General features: G+C 51.5%; 1 protein-coding gene across 2 annotated transcripts; it reads left to right on the top strand.

Annotated features, from left to right (window-relative positions):
* Nucleotides 1-292: 292 nt before the first annotated feature.
* Nucleotides 293-20,822, top strand: ARHGAP1 (Rho GTPase activating protein 1). 2 transcript variants are annotated; one of them, XM_040495299.1, is made up of 13 exons: nt 293-411; nt 3,947-4,116; nt 4,344-4,439; nt 11,608-11,695; nt 15,959-16,090; nt 16,703-16,789; nt 16,992-17,090; nt 17,457-17,564; nt 17,649-17,725; nt 17,938-18,015; nt 18,492-18,620; nt 18,800-18,903; nt 19,049-20,822. In XM_040495299.1, the coding sequence occupies exons 2-13, from the start codon at nt 3,984-3,986 to the stop codon at nt 19,235-19,237; spliced, it is 1,320 nt and encodes a 439-aa protein (XP_040351233.1). In that variant the 5' UTR covers nt 293-411; nt 3,947-3,983; the 3' UTR covers nt 19,238-20,822. The 2 variants fall into 2 exon arrangements, with proteins under 2 accessions (XP_040351233.1, XP_040351234.1); XM_040495300.1 differs by lacking the exon at nt 293-411 and adding an exon at nt 660-679.
* Nucleotides 20,823-22,133: the final 1,311 nt, after the last annotated feature.

Consider the following 22,133-nt stretch of genomic DNA (forward strand, 5'->3'; position numbering starts at 1 on the left):
ATCCGAAGAGTCTGACTCATTGATGCACAGAACCGGGAGGTGGGGAATACCGGCGAGGCAAAACTCCGTCTGACAACAATAAGAACCACAGGATTCCAGCGGACCACTAGGGATTCGAGCTCCAGGGAAAGCGGAACTAATTGTTCCAATCACCTCCTTTTGGGAGGGACGGGTCGGACACTTATGCTGTCCCTCTCCCAGGCGGGCATTTAAGCCAGCACGTGCAGGAAAGTGGGAGGGGATCCTGGAAAGCCATGTTTGGACCTGGCAGCAAGCCGGAAGTGGCTTGGAGGTGTGGCGGAAGTGGTTGGGGAGTGAGGAGCCCCGGAGGGGGCGGTTCCCGTTCTACCGCGGAGCCGGATGTTTGCCGAGCTTTGACAGGCGTGGCACAGGGAGCAGTGCCCGACCACGGTGAGCTGCGGAGCGCGGGGGTCTTCCTGGGTGGTGGGGGGGAAAAGGGAGGGACTAGACAGGTCACTTTAAGGCATAGGGTCAGGAGGGGGATGATTCGAGCGGATCCTAGGAAGGGAGCAGGAGTGGTATGGGGCCTGGCTTTCCCACAGCGGGTTTCAGCCCCCTCCTGGGTCTGCACCGAGGTGACTTGTCTTCTTTGCTGCTTTCCTCCTGCACTTCCCAGGGCAGAGTCTAGGTCAGATCCCTGTCATCGAGCAAGCCCACGGTAAGGGGAAGTCTCTTTGGTCCGAACTGGCGAAGCGCTAAGAGCAAGAAATTTGGGGGAAGTATTCCAGCCTGCCACTAATTAGGCCACGCTTTCATCTCTATTTCTTAATCTCTGAAATGGGATAATTACACCTATTACGGGTTTTGTAAACCACGAAGCTCTGTACAAATGCATTTGTAGTCGAAAGTCTCGCTGTTGTATCATGGGATTTGCATTTTCGCAATTTTGGAGCCCCAACTAGGAGGGCGGTCCCAATGCCAGAGAATACGATTTCAAGTTATCTCAGTTCTTCGTGAAGATTAGGGGAGAGGCTTTACTTTGTTTTTTCATGGCACCTCTCTGAACCTTCAGAATCACACGAATGACAGTCATTTAAAGAAGTGTTGAGGGACTGACCTGCATCAAGAGACCACTTTATACAGATATAGATTAAAATCTTGACTCAGCTGTATGACCTGCCTAAACAGTTTGCTTATCTTTTCTGGCCCTGACTTTCCTCGAGCAGTAAAGTGGGCCTGGTAATGCAAACCTCATGGTGCTGTTGTGAAGTTAAAAGGTAATTTGTCTACTTTATAGCACTATAGAGGCTCTCAACAAATATTGGTTCCCTTCTCCATTTAGGAGACGAATTCACTCATTCAGTCATTCAACAAATGACAGCATCTGTGTGCTGAATAGGTCAGGGATTCTTAGATTCTCAGAGGGCCTTAAAATTGCATAGAAGATTTCATGCATGTGCTGATTTTTCTTAGGGAAAAAGTCCACAGATTTCGTCAGAATTTCAGAGAAGTCCAGAGGTGAAAACCTCTGCCTAAAATGATTCTCAAAGATCTTTGTAAAAGTAGATATTACCCGTGGAGAAGAGAAATACTAATCTCAGAGTAAGGAGTATTTTGCACAGAGTGGAACAGGGCTTGTAGGTGACTGGAGTCTTAGGCAGCCAGGATACTTCATGGCCACCCCTTTATATTAGAATTTCCCTGAGCCAGCTTCCCTCACCCTCCCACTGAGTGGGAGCTAAACTTCAGGGTTCACAGGGGAAAGCAGCTGTGAGTTGGAGGCCAGTCTGGCTGGGAGGTGGAAACAACTGTGATTAGTTATGCTGGAAAAGGAGGCTATGGGGTGGGGGAGGGGTCAGTTTTGGAAGAACAGACAAAACAGAGGAGCAGTTACTGGAAAAGAGGTGGAGTTCAAGTTCAACTCCCTTTTAGAAGGTGTCCCTCTCCTTCCCTCACACATACTTCAGCTCGCAGCTGTTCCTTCTAACCCTGTTGTTCACTTCAGTGTGAGTATTTTAGAATACTGGAGAATTATGTTTCTGGAAGGAGTCTGTGCTTTTATAGATAAGGAGATGTAAGTCTAGTTAGGAAAAGACTTGCCCAGCATCTTTGCAACTCATTGGCTCCAGCAGGACTATAATCCAGTTCTCCATATCCCTCATCCCATGCTTTTTTTTTTTGAGTTAAGACCCACTATTGTGCAGAAAGACTTCTCTGGGATAGCTGTGGGCAGGGCTAATGGAGCGCTTGGTGCCTGGTCAGTGACAGAAGAGAAGGCATGAAGAGAAGACTCAGGCCTAACAGGGGTTACTGTGTGCTGAGTTCTGTCCCTGTTACCCAGTGGAGTCCCCTTTCGGGGAATCCTCACAGCCATCTGGTTGAATGGGAGGAGTTTGTTGATGAATCAGGAGTGGATTCCTCAAGACTTAGAGTTGCCTGCAGTGGAGGCTTGAAGGGCAATGGGAGAGCAGGGGTGTGGGGCACAGCAGCACTCACTGAGAGAAGTGCATTCCCAGATAAGAGAGGGTCATCTTTCTCTGTGCTCATGGAAGGGATTTCTATTTTGGTGGTAATCAGCAGTAGTGAATAAGTGTAGCAGAGAAGAGGCCAGAGGAAAGGAGGAGAAAGACTTTCTGGATTTTGGTTTTTGTTTTATGGCTGTTTGGCTATTTGGCTGCTTGGCTTTGACTCAGGAGCTTGGAACAGCTTTTGCCACTGAATCAGTGTGGTTGCCCTGGTAACAGGGTAGTTGTTGCTAGGCACAGGGAGCCGGGTTTACCAGCCAGAGTCCTCGGCTGTGACGTGATGTGTGCAGGAGGTTGTCATGTTGCCTTAGAGCCCAGAGGTGTTTGGGGTCTGGATCCTAGCTAGCAGTTCCCCCCTCTTCTCCCTCCCTGTGCCTGGTCTTGTCTGGACTGTATCTGCCCTGCTGATTCTCTGACTATATATGTCATTTTTGGGCTCTAGGAATGTAGTGTGCTTAAGAGCAGCCTCTTCTCTGGGGTTGGACTGAGTGGATTCAATCCCCTCCCTGACCCACAGGGTGAGTTTGGGACGGAAGGGGATTGGCCTCCGTTTAGGGCCGAGGGCAGAAGGTACTGCTCTCAGGCTTCATGGGGCCACATCCTTGCTGCCAGACCTAGACCTGGGCAAGCCCAGCTTCCGAGCTGGCTCTTCTCCCTCTCAGTCTGCTGTGACTGCTGGTCTGTTTTTTGACTCCTGTAGCTTAACACTCTGAATGCCATGGGATTCCCACTTTCCCATCTGTGCTCTCCAATGCTTGGCACTGTCTGTTGACCTTTCCCACCTTGAAACTAGCATTCAGAGCTCCCTGCAGTTTAGAGTGGGCCTGGGAGCCCCCAAGAGCCTGAAGATTGCCCACTCTGACTGGCAGGCAGATTCCATCCCATTTCTTGTTTCTGTCCTGGGGCAAACCCAGCTGGGCACCTTGACCATTGACTTTTTTCTGGGACCCTGTGGTCTCTGGCCACCTCTTGTTCCCAGGACAAAAGTGAGGGATGGAATAAACAAGGCCACAAATAACTTTTCATGTGGAATATCCCTGTACTCCGTAGATGCTTGCAACATCTCTACCCTCTAACTGCTGGCACCTAGGAAGCTTCTGTGCTCTATGACCCCTGAGGACGGGGTATAGACTTCTACTCTCTGCAGCTGGGACTGCATTGCTGAACCAGATAGGCAGTGGGCAGCATGGGCCCTGGCACGGCTCATCCCTTATCCAACTGGAGGACCTGAGGGCACGCCCTGAGCTGCACCATCCTCTGCCCCAGCTGCCTTTTCTGGCATCATGCCTGTGGAGAACCCAGGGCTACATGGAGCTCTTGGCAAGGATGCGAAGTGTTGAGGAACAGGAACAGGGGACACTGCGGGAGGAAAGAGTGAGATCAGGAGGGCTCGCTGTAGAAATCACAGGGGAAAAGAGGGTGCCCCTGACTTGCTAACCCCACCCCCGGGTTCTCTTCAGGTTCTGTGGAGCGAAGCTGTGAGGGGCAGGCTTGGTCATGGACCCGCTTTCAGAGTTGCAGGATGACCTGACCTTGGATGACACCAGCCAGGCTCTGAACCAGCTGAAGCTAGCCTCCATTGATGAGAAGAACTGGCCCTCAGACGAGATGCCCGACTTCCCCAAGTCAGGTGGGTGCTGCCGGATCTCAGGCAGCCATACATGCCTTAGAAGGGGAGACTCCCTTCCTGTCGGAGGAAGACCCCAGGAGTGCAGGAGGAGGGCAGGGAGACCAGCTCCAGGGTGGGACCGGTAGCACAAATCCTATGGTGGAGATGGGGAGGATCAAAGAACACAAGTCTTGGGGAGAACACTTCCAGTCCCCCAGATTACCCTCTGCCTTTGCCGTGTTCCTCAGATGACTCCAAAAGCAGCTCCCCGGAACCCGTGACACACCTGAAGTGGGATGACCCTTACTACGACATCGCCCGGCACCAGATTGTGGAGGTGGCAGGTGAGCACAGCCAGCAGTGCACCGTTTTCCTCCCGGTCTCACCCCCGGCCTCTCAGGGGGTAGGGACTGGGGGACCGGTGGGTGCCCACTCTGTGGTCTGACCCCTGACCCCGGGGCTCCTGAGCACACGTACCATTCTTTAAACTCACACACTTGATTGTGATGGCCACTTGGCCTGTTCACCTGCAAGCACATCCTGACCTGTGACCCGGTTGTCTCTATTGGCCAATGGCGTGTGGGAGGCGGTGTGGCTTAGGAGACTTTGAAGTCAGAAAGCCCCGGTTTGATTTCCAGCTCTGCTCTGTGAACTCATGTCCTCCTCAAAGGGTCGCTGAGAGGATTACAGTAGTGACTGTCTATCGGGGTCTAGCCTGGAGCCGAAACATAGTTGGCCCTGAATGAGCGGCAGTTGATCTCCCTTCCCTTTGTCCTGATGTCAGCCTTTCCATCCCATCAGTTACTGGGGAACCAGGGAGGTGCCAGTTCCTGTTGGGGAAGCCCTACCTCCAACGAAGTCTGGAATGGCAGAGTGTCCTTCCAGAAGTTAGGGAGCCCATGACCCCCTGGAGCATCAGGTCCCAGGAAGATGTGCTACCTTCGTGAGAGTGGGTATGAGCCCTGCCTTGGGTCTCAGCCTTAGTGAGCTCCCACTTTCCTGTTCTTAACGCCGGACCCAGAGTAGGGGAGGTCGCAAGGATGCTGGTGACCTGATTTCTGCCTGTAAGGTTGTACTACGAGAAGAGGAAATTAGAGTGATAGGATTCTTTGTCTTTCCCCTAATGGTCGTCCTCACTGGTAAGGACAGGCAACTGTAAGCTAGCATGGCAGCATGGCTCTGCTCTGAGGCATTGGGGTGGGCAAAGGAGGCCAGGCAGCCCATGGCTCTGGAGCCCAGTGGTGCTGGCTTAAGGGGGCCCTAGAGGCATCTGGCTGTAGGGAAGCCATAGGGAGGTCCATATCTCTGAATGCTGGGCTCAGAGAGGGATGGGGCAGTTAAAAGAGTTGCCCCTAATGTCAGAGGCGTTTCCATGGCATTTGTGTTCCTGGTGCCTGCCTGGTACCCAAGCCTGGGTTGGAAGCCTTGGCTATGACTTCTTTCATCCATGCAGAAGCAAGGCTGAGAGTTCTTACCTGGCCGGGTCCTTACCTGGGCACAAGAGAGTCACCCAAAGGTTCAGAACTTTCTCTCCTCACTTCCAGAAATGGACCTGATTGGGGCATCAGGAGTATCTAATGTGGTGTGACATAGTCTCTATCCTCCTGGCCTATGTGGCCAAGACACAAAACAGAGCAGGGGGGGGCACCCCCATTCCCACCCTCACCCCGGCACCTGGTGACCCCCTTTCCCACTACAAAACAGAGCTGCAACATGTTTCTGTTTCCCCAGGGTGTGATGAGCCTGAGGGGGCCCAGCCAGGTAGGTGTGTTCCTGGCTCTCTGTGCTTGGCCTCTGGGCTGTGGATCAAGAAGGGCTCTTGGTGGAAGCCAGGGGGGGCCAGCTTAATTGCAGCCCCACTTCAGGGAGCTGGGAGCTGGCGGTACCTGGGAGCCGGAAATAGCAAAAGGTTTACAGGAGGTTTGATAGGGTGGTGCCATGTGGGGACACATCCGGAGCCCAAAGGGAAAGGGGCTTCTGGGGAGGGAGGGCCCACATCCCTGGGGGCAGGAGGCTGGCTGTGAGCAATGGCCTGGCCTTAGGGCTGGCTCAAGGCCCCTCTGGTGGGGGTGCCCCCAAGGGTGTGCCTCTCTAACTGCTGAGAAGAATTTGGATTGGTACCACCAGAGCAGGAGTCATTTGATGAGACCACGATGATGTCCTGGGAGGCCAGTTTCCTGGCATTAGAAACTGGAGAAAGAGCCTGTGTTGGAACGGAGGATGGATTATGTCCCCATCTCCTCTGCAGCCTGTGTTCTCCGAGCTGGTAGTAGCTGTCATTCTCCACAGTCAAATTTGACTCCGTCCAGGTGGTTCTTTCCAGTGGTGTGCTGATAAACGTTTATCAGTTGGCTCTCTGGGAAGGCGGGGTGGGGGTGGAGGGGAAGGCTATTATTTATTTGTAGCATTTGCAATTTCGACCACAGCAGATTTCAAGCACCAACATGATGTCAACTGGCTACAGTATCCTCATCATTTAACAGTTTAACAAACCTGTGAGCCGGCCCCAGCACAGTGCCCCAGCCCCCACCTCCCATCTCCTTGGCCTGCTCTGCAGGTTGCGGGTGGGTGGTAGCTGGTCTGGCGGTTCCCACAATGCCTGCTAGAGGACTGCACTGTTGCTGATTGATAGCCTGGGCATGTTCCTGATCGGGATCTGGGGAATGCAGAGTCTCCCTTCTCAGGCCGCTCCTCTTTTCCTGGTGCTTTACACAGTCTCTGTGTCTTCTCATTGAGTCCTCACCCCCAGTGCCCTGGAGACACCAGACTCCTTCTCCCCCTGCAGTCTCCAGGGCAGAAGTCTGTTCTCTTCTGAGAGCAGGAGTAAAGTTCTTGTAGCGGCAGTTGCCCTCTCTGCTGGCAAATGCCAAGCCACTCAAGGGCTTGAGCAATGGGACTTAACCCCAGGGAAGGGAGGACAGGGGCTAGACCCTGGGGTCACCCACATCTCATTCTTGCTTGTCTGAGAGTCTTGCCTTGCAGCCCCTCACCGATCCCCCTTTTGCCCCATCCCCATTCTGACTTCATTCAACATGCATTTGTAGAACACCTACTCTGGAACAAACCCTGTAGTCAGCACTGAGGATTCAGTGAGGAAAAACACACATCACCTCCTTCAAGGAGCACACAGTCCAGTGAAGTCGTTCTTAGAACTGGCCAGAGCCCTCTTTAAGAATATGAGTGATGTGGACCTCTTCTCCTAGGGAACATGTGCATGTGTTTGTAATATTTTTCATATCACATCTTGGCCTTGGTAGATGCCCATTGGTGGAGCCGTCGTTGAGAACCCAAAGTTTCCCATTTACAAGGTGTTGACAAGGCCAGCCATGATGGAGCCACAGGCCCCTGGCCCCTCACCTCAATTGTTTGCTTAACCAGTGACTATCTCTTTAAATTCCAGAGCCCTGTGAGCTCAGAAGTCCTGTCCCTCTCCCGCCAAAGTCCCTATATTTGCCAACCAATGAGGGCTGCATCCGTCAGTGGGGGGGGGGGGGGGGGGGGATGGTGGTGGCAGGATGAAAAGAATCTTTTGGAACCTCCATGCTCCTCCTTGCATTTTCGTCTACATTCCAGGCCTTTCCTCTGCTTAGAGGGGAATAGGCAGGTGTCCCTCCCCTCACATGCTCATGGCAGAGGTTCCAGATTGTAGATGAGGCTGGATCAGCCAGGCTGATCCTTTGTCCCTGCCCTACCACTTTGCTCTTGCTTCTTCTGTCAGTCTATGGGAAGGGATTGGAACAGGCCTGAGAGCCAGCCCCCACTGGACTGGAGGGAACCCAGTACCTCGGGATCTGGGCTAGGGTATGACAGCAGGTGGTCTTGCAAAATAGACCTGTTGCTGGATGAGATGAGGCTGCACCTTCTCCTCAGACAGGCTTGCAGAGGGCTCTCTGCTTGTAAGTTTGGAGAAACTCTGTCCAGGAAACCGTCTAAAGCAATCTCGTAACCTAGATATCATCATGAACAAATTCCAAAATAGAACCATGCATACCACGTAATGCTGACCTATGACTTTATGCAGGCTTCCAACGTTTCTTGAATATCTGCCACATGCTGGGCTTTGGACCAGCACTGGAGTTTCAAAGATGGATGAGCCATGGCTCCTGCTCACAAGCCAGTAGAGGATACAAGCACATAAACAATTATACAGAAGAGTCAAAGTATCACGGCAGAGGAACAGCTAACCTGTCTCGGGGAAGGAGGAGAGGACAAAGTCTTCTGGAATGAGTCTTAAGGATTCCAAGGAGTTAGCCTGGAGGAGGGGAGCGGAATTGTCTCAAGGAAGTTCTGTCTGGCAAAAGAAACAGCAGTGTCCCAAAGCTGCCTGATGTGGACTGAGTTGCAAGCATGTCTGTGTTGAAAGTGTGTGAGCCTGGAGAATCCTGTGAGTCATTCCAAAGAAGGGGCTGATCTAGAAGTTGGATATGGTAGTCAGACAGCTGGGAGTGAGGTGCTAAATTAGGCCAAAGCACCAAGCCATGCAGCCAGCAGGGCCTGGGGCCATGCTGCCCACATTCCAGAAGCCTCCTTCAGCCCCTCTGAGTCTTGCCCCAGCCCTGGAGAAAAGGGTCAGAGCCTTGGCAACCACTTCGGAAAAGCACTGACTCCTGGGTTAGGTCACTGACCGAGAAGAAGCATCAAGATCATGGCTTACTAAATATGGAGAAGGGCAGTCAGCAAGGCATGGGGCCGGGGGGCAGAGGGGAGGGTTCCTTAATCCTCAGAGGTAGGTGGAGGACAGATGCAATGTGTTTCATGGGTTGTGTAAGTAGTCTTCTCATTTGCCCCTGAAGCAATGGGGATTAGGCAGTTGTGGTTTGGTGTCTCTGCAGGGTTGTGAAGGAAAAGATGTAGGGAAGGTCCCTGGGACATGGGGCAGTGAGGACCAGGCCTTGTCCTCATTGAGCTTTGTTTGGGGTGAGTGCTGTGCTGACCCTGCAAGAGCATCTCACCTTGGAGGGCAGTAGGAGATGTGTCAAAAGCTGCCCTGCTGCTGCTGCTTCTGCTGCTGCTTCTTTTAGTGTTTATTTGTCTTAGAGAGAGAGAGACAGACAGAGCATGAGCAGGGAAGGGGCAGAGAGAGAGACACAGAATCTGAAGCAGGCTCCAGGCTCTGAGCTGTCAGCACACAGCCTGGCGTGGTGCTTGGACTCACGAACTGCGAGATCATGACCTGAGCTGAAGTCGGATGCTCAACTGACTAAGCCACCCAGGCACCCCAAAAGCTGCCCAGCTTCTTGACAAAGCCAGATTAGACCATCAAATAGTGACTGGTTTGGGGCAAACACCCCAGTGATTACTGCCAAATGAGCATTCTTGCAAAGCATTTCAAACTCCTCTGAACTCCATGTTCTTTAGAATATCCTTAATGAGAGGGACACGTGGGTGGCTCAGTTGGTTAAGTGTCTGACTTCAGCTCAAGTCATGATCTCGTGGTTTGTAAGTTTGAGCCCCACATCAGGCTCACTGTTGTCAGCCTGTCAGCACAGAGCCCACTTCAAATCCTCTGTTCCTCTCTCTCTGCCCCTCCCCTGCTTGCACTTTCCCCCGAATAAATAAATAGTTAAAAAAATAATATCCTTAATGAGAAGGGGTATGATTTTTAGGAATGTCTAGGAGTCAGAGCCAAGTGTGGTTAATAATTCTAGTAATAAAATCAGAAAATGTGATAGTGGTCAAAGATGAGACTGGACCATTAAGTAATCACACCCATTTCCTCAGTGGCCTTGGACTTGCTCAGAAGGTAGTTTCAAGAAGTCTTCCAAATATGCTGCTCAGAGAGGGCACTTCTGGAATAAGCATCAGCTTTTAAGATAACTTGCTAGATAGCAGTTGCTTTGATGGGCATGACTTTCAGTTTTTTTAAGTTAAGGTGACATTTAAATAACAAAATTAACCATTTTAAAGTATGTAATTGGTTTTTTTTTTCTTTAATGCTTATTTATTTACTTATTTTGAGAGAGTGTGAGCAGGGGAGGGGCAGAGAGAGAATCCCAAGCAGGCTGTGTGCTATCAGTGCAGAGCCTGACACGGGACTTGATCCCACGAACCTCAAGATCATGACCTGAGCCAATATCAAGAGTCCGTTGCTTAACCAACTGAGCCACTCAGGCGCCCCTACAGTTGGTGGTGCTGAGCACATTCACAATGTTGTACAACCACCACCTCTATCTAGTCCCACAATTTCATCCATACCCATTCTAAATCCTATAACCATAAAGAGCCAATCCCTAATCTCCCCTCTTCCCAGCAACTGGCAACCACCAGTTTGCTTTGTTTATGTGGATTTACTTATTCTAACATCTTTTTTTTCTCACTTTATTTTTATTTTATTTTTTTTAATTTACATCCAAATTAGCATATAGTGCAACAATGATTTCACGAATAGATTCCTTAATGCCCCTTACCCATTTAGCCCATCCCCCCTCCCACAACCCCTCCAGTAACCCTCTGTTCTCTGTATTTAAGAGTCTCTTATGTTTTGTCTCCTCCCTGTTTTTATATTATTTTTGCTTGCTTTCCCTTATGTTCATCTGTTCTGTGTCTTAAAGTCCTCATATGAGTGAAGTCATTTGATATTTATCTTTCTGTGATTGACTAATTTTGCTTAGCATAATACCCTCTAGTTCCATCCACATAGTTAGTTGCAAATGGCAAGATTTCATTCTTTTTGATTGCCGAGTAATACTCCATTGTATGTACATACTACGTCTTCTTTATCCATTCATCCATCCATCGATGGATTATGGAGAGTATGACATGGACATTTGGGCTCTTTCCATACTTTGGCTATTGTTGATAGTGCTGCTATAAACATTGGGATGCATAACATCTTTTTTTTTAACCTTTTATTTATTTTTGAAAGAGAGACGCAGAGTGTGAATGGGGGAGGGGCAGAGAGGGAGACACAGAATCTAAAGCAGGCTTCAGGCTCTGAGCTGTCGGCACAGAGCCTGACACGGGGCTCAAACCCACAAGCTGTGAGAATCATGAACCTGAGCCGAAGTTGGACACTTAATTGACTGAGCTACCTAGGCGCCCCGGATTTCCCTATTCTAGATAACTCAGATAAGTGGAGTCGTACAATATGGAGGCATTTGCATCTGACTTCTTTCACTTAGCATCATGTTCTCAAGGTTCATTCATAATGTAGCATGGATCAGTACTTCATTCCTTTTTATGGCCAAACGACATATCCGCTGCATGGATATACCACATTTTCTTCATGCGTTCATGCGTTGATGGGCATTTGGGTGTTTCCACCAGGTGTGACTTTTTAAAAAGCTGTTATTTTTTTAGACCCCAGCTCAGTAGCCCTGCGAGCAACCCGTCCCTCTTTCTTCAGTGACACACCCTTGAGTGCAGACAGCTGCCCAGAGGTATGTCTGCGTTAGCCCCTCTGGCCCCTGCACTATGTGGTACAGGTCTCCAGGCCCGGCACCTTTCAGTTCCTCAGCCCGCCTCTCTCGGCTGATCTGCCACCCACTGTGCTCCATCTTTCTCCACACCTAGGAGACGACAAGTATGGGCGGAAGATCATCGTGTTTAGTGCCTGCCGAATGCCCCCGAGCCACCAGCTGGACCACAGCAAGCTCCTGGGGTGAGTACCCCTGGGCAAGGTGGAGGGACCTACACCCAGTATCGGCTGATGCCGTTCTCCTTACCGTCACTTCCCTCAGTGCCTCTCCTCTTCTCCCGTGGGAGCTATTTTACATTTTGGGGAGAGCACTGCGCTAGGAGTCAGACCTGGTTTCTAGTCTGGGAAACTGCAGCCTTAGAAGGGTGTCTTCATCTCTTCAAGCCTCTTTTCATAATCAAGCCCTCCGTCCTTGTGGGAGATACTGCACGCGGATGTGCTTGGAAAAGTTAAATACTATCCACACAGGAGGACTGATTATTATGATGTGGTGCTTCTGATGTGGTTGCAGTTGTTCATCATTTAGATGAATAATCAGTGAATTTTGTGTCAGATTTGGTGCCAGTGGCTTCTGTACCTATCTGGATTCTGTTAGCCAAATATATGTAATAGCTCTGATTGGTCTAGAAACCTGACAAGTGTTCACTGCTGAGCCACCACTGGGCCCCGGGCATGTGGACCCATGGGGACCCGGGCATGTGGTCCTGGGCGCAGGACCTCCGTGGATGCCGGGCCAGAATGGTCTTCTGAGGTGCCTTAGTGTGTGTCCGTTTACCATCTTGCACTTCTCTCCTGATCTCTGCTAAAGGACTCCCTGAAACTGATACCAGTTCTTTGGGATCCTGAATGGTTCTGTGCATGCAGGGGGTGGTGAGGGGTTGGGCAGGCCAAGGGTGCGGCTGCAGAATGGGAAAGGGCCTGAGTGCAGCATCTGCAGTCCTGGTGAGCCAGGCCTGAGTCTCTCCGGCCTTGTGTGAGTTTCCTCTCTGGCTTCCTGAACCCTTCTCCTGCCGCCCCTCAGCCAGGCAGGCCGAGCCTTGTTCAGGCCCATCACGTGGCTTAGCCAGGAGCAGGCCAGGGAGCTCAGCCTGAGGGTAGCTGAGTCACACCCCTACCCTCTGGTTTAACACAGCCCGTCTGATTTGGCAGGTGACAGACTCCTGGCCAGATAATAGTCTGAGTGGGAGGAAATCAGAGGAAGGAGATGGGAAAGCACCCAGTTTTCAGGAGAAAGCTTGCTGAGTGACGCTCCACCACTCAGGAGGCTTCCTCTGATTTCTGGAAGCCCCCTGCATCCATCCTGTCTGTCCTCCACCCCTTCCCAAAGTGGTCTCCCTGCCCCCATGCAGCCTGCACGGCAGCACTTTCAGTGGGGATCAATCACATTATCTCAGCCTTGTCCTTTCCCAGCTGTCCAGCCAGATCTGGGAGGTTGAAATAGAAAATGTCCGAAGCTTGGATTCAGCTGTACTCCTTACTAGCTGTGTGCTTGGGGGCAGCTCTTTTCTGAACCCTATAAAAATAAGAATAGTGCCCACCTCATAGGGTTGTTGTGGGCATTAGGTAAAGGTAATATACGTGAAATGTCATTGTATATCATTGTAAAGTATTACAGATTTCAAGAATTTAGAAAAACGTAAGTAGCTATAAAGAAAAAATACAATGATAAATAAAATCTCCCATAAACCTACCACCCAGAGAGAAAACTAGTGTTAATATTTTAGTGTATTCACTTCTTATTTTTTTCTATAATATATACAGGTGTTTGTATAGTCCCCTCTGTATCTTATATAACATCTTCTGAGCATTAAACATTCTTTAAAGATATCCTTTAAAAACATGTTATTGGCATATGTGTGCAGAGAAAAGTGAACAAATTATGTATACTACTTGATAAATTTTCAAAAATGGAATACACAGGGGTACCTGGGTGGCTCAGTCAGTTAAGCATCTAACTTTGGCTCAGGTCATGATCTCGCGGTTTGTGAGTTCGAGCTCCGCATCAGGTTCTGTGCTGACAGCTCAGAGCCTGGAGCCTGCTTCAGATTCTGTCTCCCTCTCTCTCTGCCCCTCCCCTGCTCTCTCTCTCTCTTAAAAAATAAACATTAAAAAATAAAGAATTTCCAAAAATGGAATACACCAGGGGCGCCTGGGTGGCTTAGTTGGTTAAGTGTCCAACTTTGGCTCAGGTCATGATCTCGCGGTTCGTGAGTTCAAGCGCCGTGTCGGGCTCTGTGCTGACAGCTCAGAGCCTGGAGCCTGCTTCGGATTCTGTGTCTTTCTCTCTCTCTCTGCTCCCCCCCCCACCCCCCCACTCATGCCCTATCTCTCTCAAAAATAAATAAAACATTAAAAAAAAGTTTTTTTTTTTTAATGGAATACACCATGTCATCCACACCCACAGACCTCCCTTTGCTCTTCTAGTCACTACCCCAATGGGTGACTGCTCTTCTGACACCTAACTTCACAGATAGGTTCTGTCTGCAGAAACATCTTGTAAGGTTTTCTATTTATAGATATCCTGTATTTTATTTAACCAGTTCCCTGTTTTTGGACAGTTAGCTTGCTGCTCAAATTTTTTTCCATTGTAAAACAGGCCACATGCAATGAACAGCCTTCTACAAAAATGCTTCTGTTCATTTCTGATTGTTTCTTTAGCATAAATTCCTGGGTATATTTCTATAGGATCAAAGAGTATGAACATCTTTCAGCTTCTGATACACATCACTTTACTGCCCTCCAAAAAGGCCATAACAGGGGCGCCTGGGTGGCGCAGTCGGTTAAGCGTCCGACTTCAGCCAGGTCACGATCTCGCGGTCCATGAGTTCGAGCCCCGCGTCAGGCTCTGGGCTGATGGCTCGGAGCCTGGAGCCTGTTTCCGATTCTGTGTCTCCCTCTCTCTCTGACCCTCCCCCGTTCATGCTCTGTCTCTCTCTGTCCCAAAAATAAGTAAACATTGAAAAAAAAAATTAAAAAAAAAAAAAAAAAACAAAAAGGCCATAACATTCATCAAAGAATGACTGTATTTTCACCACAATTTTTGCTATTTTATAGTTACAGAATGGCATCTTTATATGTGACAGCTCTTTGCAGACTGCAAAGTGCTCACTGTGTATAAGGGGTAATTACCATGTAGCAATAAGGATTGGAATCACAGTAATAATCCGGCATTAGACACTTCACATGCCTGCCTGTGTGGGCCAGACCAGCACCCTGGGCCATGATATAGGGCACTGTGTCTGGGTTAGGTCAGGCTGTATCTGAGCACTTACTCAAATCCTTGAATACCTCCCCCGGCACCATTCCTCCCTCCCCCCCACCCCCCAGAAGTCCTTAGCCTTCCTGTAGGCCCAGCCTCTCAGCCTGGAGTGGTGTTCTGCTGGGGTCTGAGCATGGTTGGCCAACCAGAAAGAACTTTCCCTGGACTCCTTTCCCATTCTAGAGTTCTTATCTGTCCCCTTTGTACTTATCCACTTTAGGTGCTCAACACCTCTGCATGTATGTGCTTGTGTGGGGTGATAGGTACTATGTTGTGAGCATGGGGAACTTGAGATGTGGCTCTTTGGTCCAAGAAAAGCCCAGTGACTAGAGCAGGGGAGGGGACCCTCTAGTCACCCCAATCCCCTCTCATGGGCACAGTGCTTTATAGACTATGATGGGAAGTTGAGTGTATAAGCTGCCCTTCGGTCAACAGGACCAAACATTGGAGTTAGCTCATCTCCAGGCTCCACCACAAGCTGTGTGACTTTAGATAAGTGCTTGACCTCTCTGAGCTTCACTGCCCTCAGTTGTAAGGAGGAGATAATCTCAGCCCCAATTATTATGAGGAAGGCAGGAGATATTGTATACAAAGTGCTTGGCAGACACTAAAAGCTAAATATATATATATTTTTTATTTTTTTAATGTTTATTTTTGAGAGAGAGAGACAGAGACAGAGACAGAGACAGACAGACAGAATCTGAAGCAGGCTCCAGGCTCTGAGTTGTCAGCACAGAGCCTGACGCAGGGTTCAAACTCTTGAGTGGTGAGATCATGACCTGAGGCGAAGTTGGACGCTTAACTGACCAAGCCACCCAGGCACCCCTAAAAGCTAAATACTGATGAATGGTGACTGTCGTCATTATTATTGACTCAGGGCAGTCCTGCAGAGAATGTTACTGCCATTTTTACTGCGGGTGTGTGAGAGGGCTCAGTTACAGTCCCGATCTCCTGATTTCTGGCCTGGGCTGTTACTACCATTCTTCTTCCTCCGTGCAGCCCAACCACTAGCCTGAATCTCCTCCACGACAACACGGTGACTGATTATGCAGCCAGAATAGGCAGTGCAGGAGAGGGGCTCGTGGGGAGGTGTATGATACAAGCAGAAGACTCCTGGGGTGCTGAGTCCTGTCTCAGGGGGCCCCGCCTGTGTCGAGGATGGGCCTGAATGGGCTTTGCTCTTGTAGGTACCTGAAGCACACCCTGGACCAGTATGTGGAGAGCGACTACACACTGCTGTACCTGCACCATGGCCTGACCAGCGACAACAAGCCCTCCCTTAGCTGGCTCCGGGATGCCTACCGAGAGTTTGACCGCAAGTGGGTTGGGGCCTGGGGACAGGTCTGGAGCTAACAGCTCTGCCGGGTTCTGGGCTGCCCTCTGCTTGCTCAGGAGCTTATATCCAGTTCATCTCCAGGCTCCACCGCAAGCTGTGTGACTTCGGATAAGTGCTTGACCTCTCTGCGTCTCCCTGCCCTCACTTGTAAAGAGGGGATAATCCCAGCCCCAATTGTTATGAGGAAAGCAGGAGATAATGTGCTTGGCAGACGCTAAAAGCTAAATATTTTCTTTTTAATTTTTTTTAATGTTTGTTTATTTTTGAGAGAGACAGAGTACAAATGGGGGAGGGGCAGAGAGAGACCGAATCTGAAGCAGGCTCCAGGCTCTGAGCTGTCAGCATTGGGTAAAAGCAAAGAATCTGAAGTTGGAACGTCCTGGGTTTAACCCCCAGTTTCTCTACTTATTCACCCTGCCCTTCCCTGTTACTTAATCTCTCTGAGTCTCCATTTCCTAATCTGTAAAATGGGACAACAGTGGCACTTACCTCTCAGGTTTTCCATGAGTACTCAAATCAGAAAATGTGCACGAAGAACCTAGCTGTGTGCCTCTTCCACCACGCCCACTGCTGACTTCCTGTTCTGTCTCTGCAGGTACAAGAAGAACATTAAGGCTCTGTACATCGTGCACCCCACCATGTTCATCAAGACCCTGCTCATCCTCTTTAAGCCCATCATTAGGTGAGCAGCTGATGGGGGAGAACAGTGACCTCCCCACACTTCCCTCTCAGCTCTGAAGCACATACCTGAGGAGGCCAAGAATCCTGGAGACAGAGCATTTTTGGGCTCGGCCTTTGACCTTGGAGGGGCTGCCGAGGGGATGGTGGGGGCCTGCCAAAATGGGCCCTTCCCCACTGACCCATGCCCGTTATTTTGCTGGCAGTTTCAAGTTTGGGCAGAAGATCTTCTATGTGAATTACCTGAGTGAGCTGAGCGAGCATGTGAAGCTGGAGCAACTGGGGATCCCTCGCCAAGTGCTCAAGTAAGGCCTGGGCCGTGTGTGCCCGCCGGGCACGGGTGTGCCTGTGTGTCATGTTTGTGGGGTAGGACATGCCAGCCAAGGGCAGAGGAAGACTTGAGAACCCCAGGAAGCAGAGGAAGTGAAGGTAATGAGTAAGAGACAGCATATGGGGTCAGAGAGTGTGAGGTCAGATCCCATTCCTGTCACTTAAAAAACTCTGTGACTGATTCTCTTCAGTCTCCACTCTGTCCTGTGTAGAGCAGGGCTCCTATGAGGACTGAATGAAGTGACCCACGTACAATAGCACAGGAAGTACCCAACACACAGGGTTGCCAACGTGACGACAAAGCCAAGTCGAGGGCCTGACCCTCCCCTCTGCTCTCCCAGGTATGATGACTTCCTCAAATCCACACAGAAGAGCCCTGCGACAGCCCCCAAGCCCATGCCACCACGGCCCCCTTTGCCCAACCAGCAGTTTGGGGTCTCGTTGCAGCAGTGAGTATGCAAAAGGTGGGCAGGCCTGGCACGTGGGGACCGGAAAGGGCTTACAGACCCAGCTCACTGCTCTTGTCCCCACAGCCTCCAGGAGAAGAACCCAGAGCAGGAGCCCATTCCGCTTGTGCTCCGGGAGACTGTTGCCTACCTGCAGGCTCACGGTGAGTGCCAAGGCCACTGGCCGCAGGACCTCCAGGACCTGCTTCTTCCCCTGCAGCCGAAACCGTAGGTCCCTCCTCAGCCCAGTCTCCCAGCTCCCCTTGGGGAGCATCAGCACCCACACTGACCCTCAATGGAACCCCAAGACAGAACAGGTCGAAGAGTCTGCACACTGCCCCAGAGCTGAGACTCACCAGGCCCCACTGTTTCCCAGCTCTCACTACTGAGGGGATTTTCCGGAGATCAGCCAACACTCAAGTTGTGCGGGAAGTACAGCAGAAGTACAACATGGGTGAGTGCTCTGGGGTGTGCCTGGGCCCGCAGTGGGAGGGGAGGAGGGGGGGAGATGGGGCACGGGTGTCACTGTTAGGGCACTTCTTTGCCTTCTGCTGCCTGGGAAGCAAGGGCCCTCCGTTCTGTTCCTGTCAGAGGTTTCTGTGGCATTTGGTATGATTACATGGGTCCCACTCCTGCCTGGCTGTCCCAGGCCTGCTGCCTCATCGGTCAGGCTTCCGGGTCCTGGGTTTAGATTCAGAGATGAAGAAGAACTGTCACGTGTCATGTGTGCTGGGGGGGCCCCATTCAACCCGGTCCCCTCATCACAGAGGAGGAGGGGAAGGCCTGTGTGAAAGGGCTCTGTAGGAGGAGGGTGTTGTGCAGTGGCTGAGGGTGATCGGGCAATGGTCTGCTCGGCCTCTGGATCGGCCGTCTGGATAGGCCGCCGGCCTCCGTGCTGGGCCCAGCTCCTTCTCCATCCCCACCCCCCAGGGCTGCCTGTGGACTTTGACCAGTACAATGATTTGCACCTGCCTGCGGTCATCCTCAAGACCTTCCTCCGGGAGCTTCCTGAGCCCTTGCTCACCTTTGACCTTTACCCCCACGTTGTGGGCTTCCTCAGTGAGTGCCCCTGTCTTCCCTCCCTAGTTCTGTGCTTATTCTGCTGGGTTGGGGTCAGGGCTGCACTCAGAGCAGGTAGATTTGGCCTGTCCTCCAAAAAAGTCTGGTTGGGGTCTCCCTTCTGGCCTCATGTCGGCCCAGCCCCGGGCCACTGTGATCTAGGCCCCAATTCCTTGTAGACATTGATGAGAGCCAGAGAGTGGGGGCAACGCTGCAGGTGCTCCGGACGCTGCCTGAGGAGAACTACCAGGTGCTTCGTTTCCTCACTGCCTTCCTGGTGCAGGTGAGACCCGGCCTCAGCTTCTGCTGTTCACCTGGAGGAGGGCGGGGGGGCGGGGTGGCAGGGGAGAGCTGCCACCCTTCCAGCTCTTGGGAATGGGAGGCAGGCTCTCTGGCTTCCTGCTGCAGCCCCCTGATTCCCTCCACAGATTTCTGCCCACTGTGACCAGAACAAGATGACCAACACTAACCTGGCTGTTGTCTTCGGCCCTAACCTGCTGTGGGCCAAGGATGCTGCCATCACCCTCAAGGCCATTAATCCCATCAACACGTTCACCAAGTTCCTTCTGGATCACCAAGGGGAATTGTTCCCCAGCCCTGACTCGGGAGGGCTCTGAGCCCTGCCCCACCACCCTTCCCAGCTTCAGCCTTATGAGTCTGGGGCTCCTGCCCAGGAAAGGGGCCATGAGGCCCTGGGAGCTGGAAGCTGGAGCCAGCCAGTTGGGCAGCTCTTCCTCCCCTTCTGTCCAGCCCACCTGGCCAGCCCTGGAGACCTCGCTGTAACCACGAGACATTTTTCTTCGCCTTATACTTCTCACTGCCTCCTTGAACCCCTGGCTCCTTGCCAGGCTCTGCAGATCTGGCGGCCTTTGGCTCTTCTAGTATGAAAAAGACTGGCCCCAGAAACTGCTTACCCACTTTCTCCTGCCTCTCTTTTCCTGGCAATTGCAGATGCCTCAATCACTGCCGGCTGGGCTGGTAGCTGGGGCTGATCCTCCCTTTCCTGGCTGCTGGGGAATAAGAGGCCATGCTGGCTTGGGCCTGCCTGCTGAGGCATCTCCCTGGGTGAAGGCCTTGTGTGCCAGCACCTGCTCCTGTCCTCTCCTCTAATGGTTCAGCCTTGTGTTTTTACACAGCTAAGGACGGGCAAGGCTGGGGTCTGCTTCCTATTTCTGCCTCCTTCTCGTCCTCACATCCTGGGTCAGGCTTTCTGAAGTGATACTGCCCCCAGGGTGTTCTAGCCCCCTGTTCTGGCAGCTTGGATGACAGGGCTGAGTCCCAGCATCCATTTGAAATATACACCCCATTCCCGCCCCAAAGCCTCTTGGCGGTCTGGTTGGGCCAGGGACAAGCAGTCTCATCCCCCCTGCCCCATGCCTTGCCTCTTCTCTCTACCTACTTGGACAGATCCTCAGTATAGGGCTCTTGTGGACAGGTCTGTTGTGGAGTCACACTGGTCCCTGCTCTGGCCAGAAGTGACTCAGTGCCTCAGGATCTGTGGGTAGGGACTCCCGGAGGGGCTGAGCAGAGACTTTGCCAATTAGATCAGTCCCTGCCAGGGGAGTTCTAGCAACCTCCCCCAGGGACTACAAGCCCCAGGGCCCTGTCATCTTTCAGAAAATATGGACCCCAATGATTGGTACTTCTCATTCCAACTGTGTCCCTTAGAATGATACTCCTTCCTGGTGAACCCTGGGGACCCCACTTCCTGCAGCCTTGTCCCCTGGCAGCAGGATACTAGATGCACAGTGGCCCTGCCCCCACAGCCTTGGCCAGAGCCTGTACTGGGGTGGGGGGGCCTTATTGACCAGCCCAGCCCCATCTGTGAGGGGGGTGCAGCCTGAGCCCCGACCTCGCTGGGCTCTCTCCTCATGATGCTAGCATGTCAGGACTCCCGGGGCCTGGAGTGGCTGCTGGTTCCCTGACAGTCCCTGCATCTCTAGCCCAAGCCAGGGCTTCCGCTTTCTGCCCTCCTGTGTATATCAGGTGTTGCTCACAGCCCCATTTACTGGGGAGCCTCGTGGATCTCTTTGGTCTTTCTCCTGTCCCCTGTCCCACTGGTCTGTACCTGCAGGGAAAAGGGGGGGAGGCGGGAGTACTGTGAATCAAGTGTTCACATTCACTTAATGACTTCCTTGGCACCAATCATGTATTTCACCTTTGCACTTTTTGTATTTCAATAAAAAAGGAGATGGAAAACTACCCACCTGAATGTTAGGAAGTAGGCCTGGAGTCTCAGAAAGGGGTGGGAAGTGTGGTGTGGTTGTGGAAGATGAGCAGGTGGGGCCTCAGGAAGTCACCTCCCCAGTCCATCTGACCCCTTCCTTCCTTCCTTGTCTTGTTCCTTGGGGAGTGGGTGTGAAGCCAGCTTTCTGACATCTTCCAGGCTTGGACGTGTGAATGGTCACTCTCCATGTTGTAAGTGTGCACCATTCCAACTGGCCACCAAGTGCCGTATCCTATGACCAAGGACTCTTCTGTCCCCAGAATGGAGGGGACCGTGGTGAAAGCAGTGTGGGCTTTAGAATCAGACCTGGTCTTGAGTCCTAGTCCCATCACCCCTCCCACCAGCTCCAAATGGTAACAGCCATATAATCAGCCCACATGAGACTGTCTCCTTATTTCTCTAAGGATCAGAAATGATGCACACAGGATGTAACAGTGAGTGCTCAGTGGTGATCAGAATGACCGTCATTTCACAAAGGAATGAGATGGTCCCAATTTTGTGGAGCAGCTGGGATTGGAAACCTCATGTGACCATTTGCTTCTCTTGGCCCTCCTGTTGGCCTGAAAGACTTGGCTCTTTCCACCTGCCACCCAATCCTATAGAGACTAGGAAATATCCAGTTTTCCCTTCCTCTCCTGAGCAGGTTTTGCTGTGCTTTTAAAGATTAAGATGGTAAAATTTAAGTTATGTGTATTTTACCACAAGTTAAAGATAATGGTTTGTCACTTGGAGGGCAGATCAGAATTTCACTTGGCATGATGGTCAAGGTCAAGTTCCACCTGTCTGCTGCCTGCCTGTTGATTGCAATCAGGTTATGGTGGCCTCAGCTGAGCCTGTTCTTTTTTCTCCTCGTTGCCTGCTCTGGCTGGGGGTGCCAGGGCAGAACTGCAGGATCAAGCTGTGGTGTTAAGATGCTGGTTAAAAACACAGGCACCGAGCTGCAGGAAGCTAGTCCCATTGCACAACTGGCCCTCACCCAGTTAGTCCAACGGAAGGCACTGGCAGCCTCTCTCACTGGCTCTGTTCAGCTCTATGCTGGGTGACTGTTTGGAACAGAGGGACAGTATCCTAGGGAAACTATGAGAGGGGAGCCAGAGACCAAGAGAGTTGTTCACTTGGGCTGGGCTCCTGGCAGGGCCTCTGAGTGACGCAAAAGGCAGTTTACTGCTGCCTTGGCAACAGCAGGTCTCTGGGGGCAGGGTGTAGGGAGATGCTTTAAAGGGGTAGGACACCATCATGAGACATGGGGCAACTGAACACTTTTAGTTTGCTTTTGGGGGGGATCC

The sequence above is a fragment of the Herpailurus yagouaroundi genome, unplaced genomic scaffold (assembly GCF_014898765.1).
Source record: "Herpailurus yagouaroundi ecotype Mexico unplaced genomic scaffold, PumYag 187, whole genome shotgun sequence".
NCBI classification, from domain to species: domain Eukaryota; kingdom Metazoa; phylum Chordata; class Mammalia; order Carnivora; family Felidae; genus Herpailurus; species Herpailurus yagouaroundi.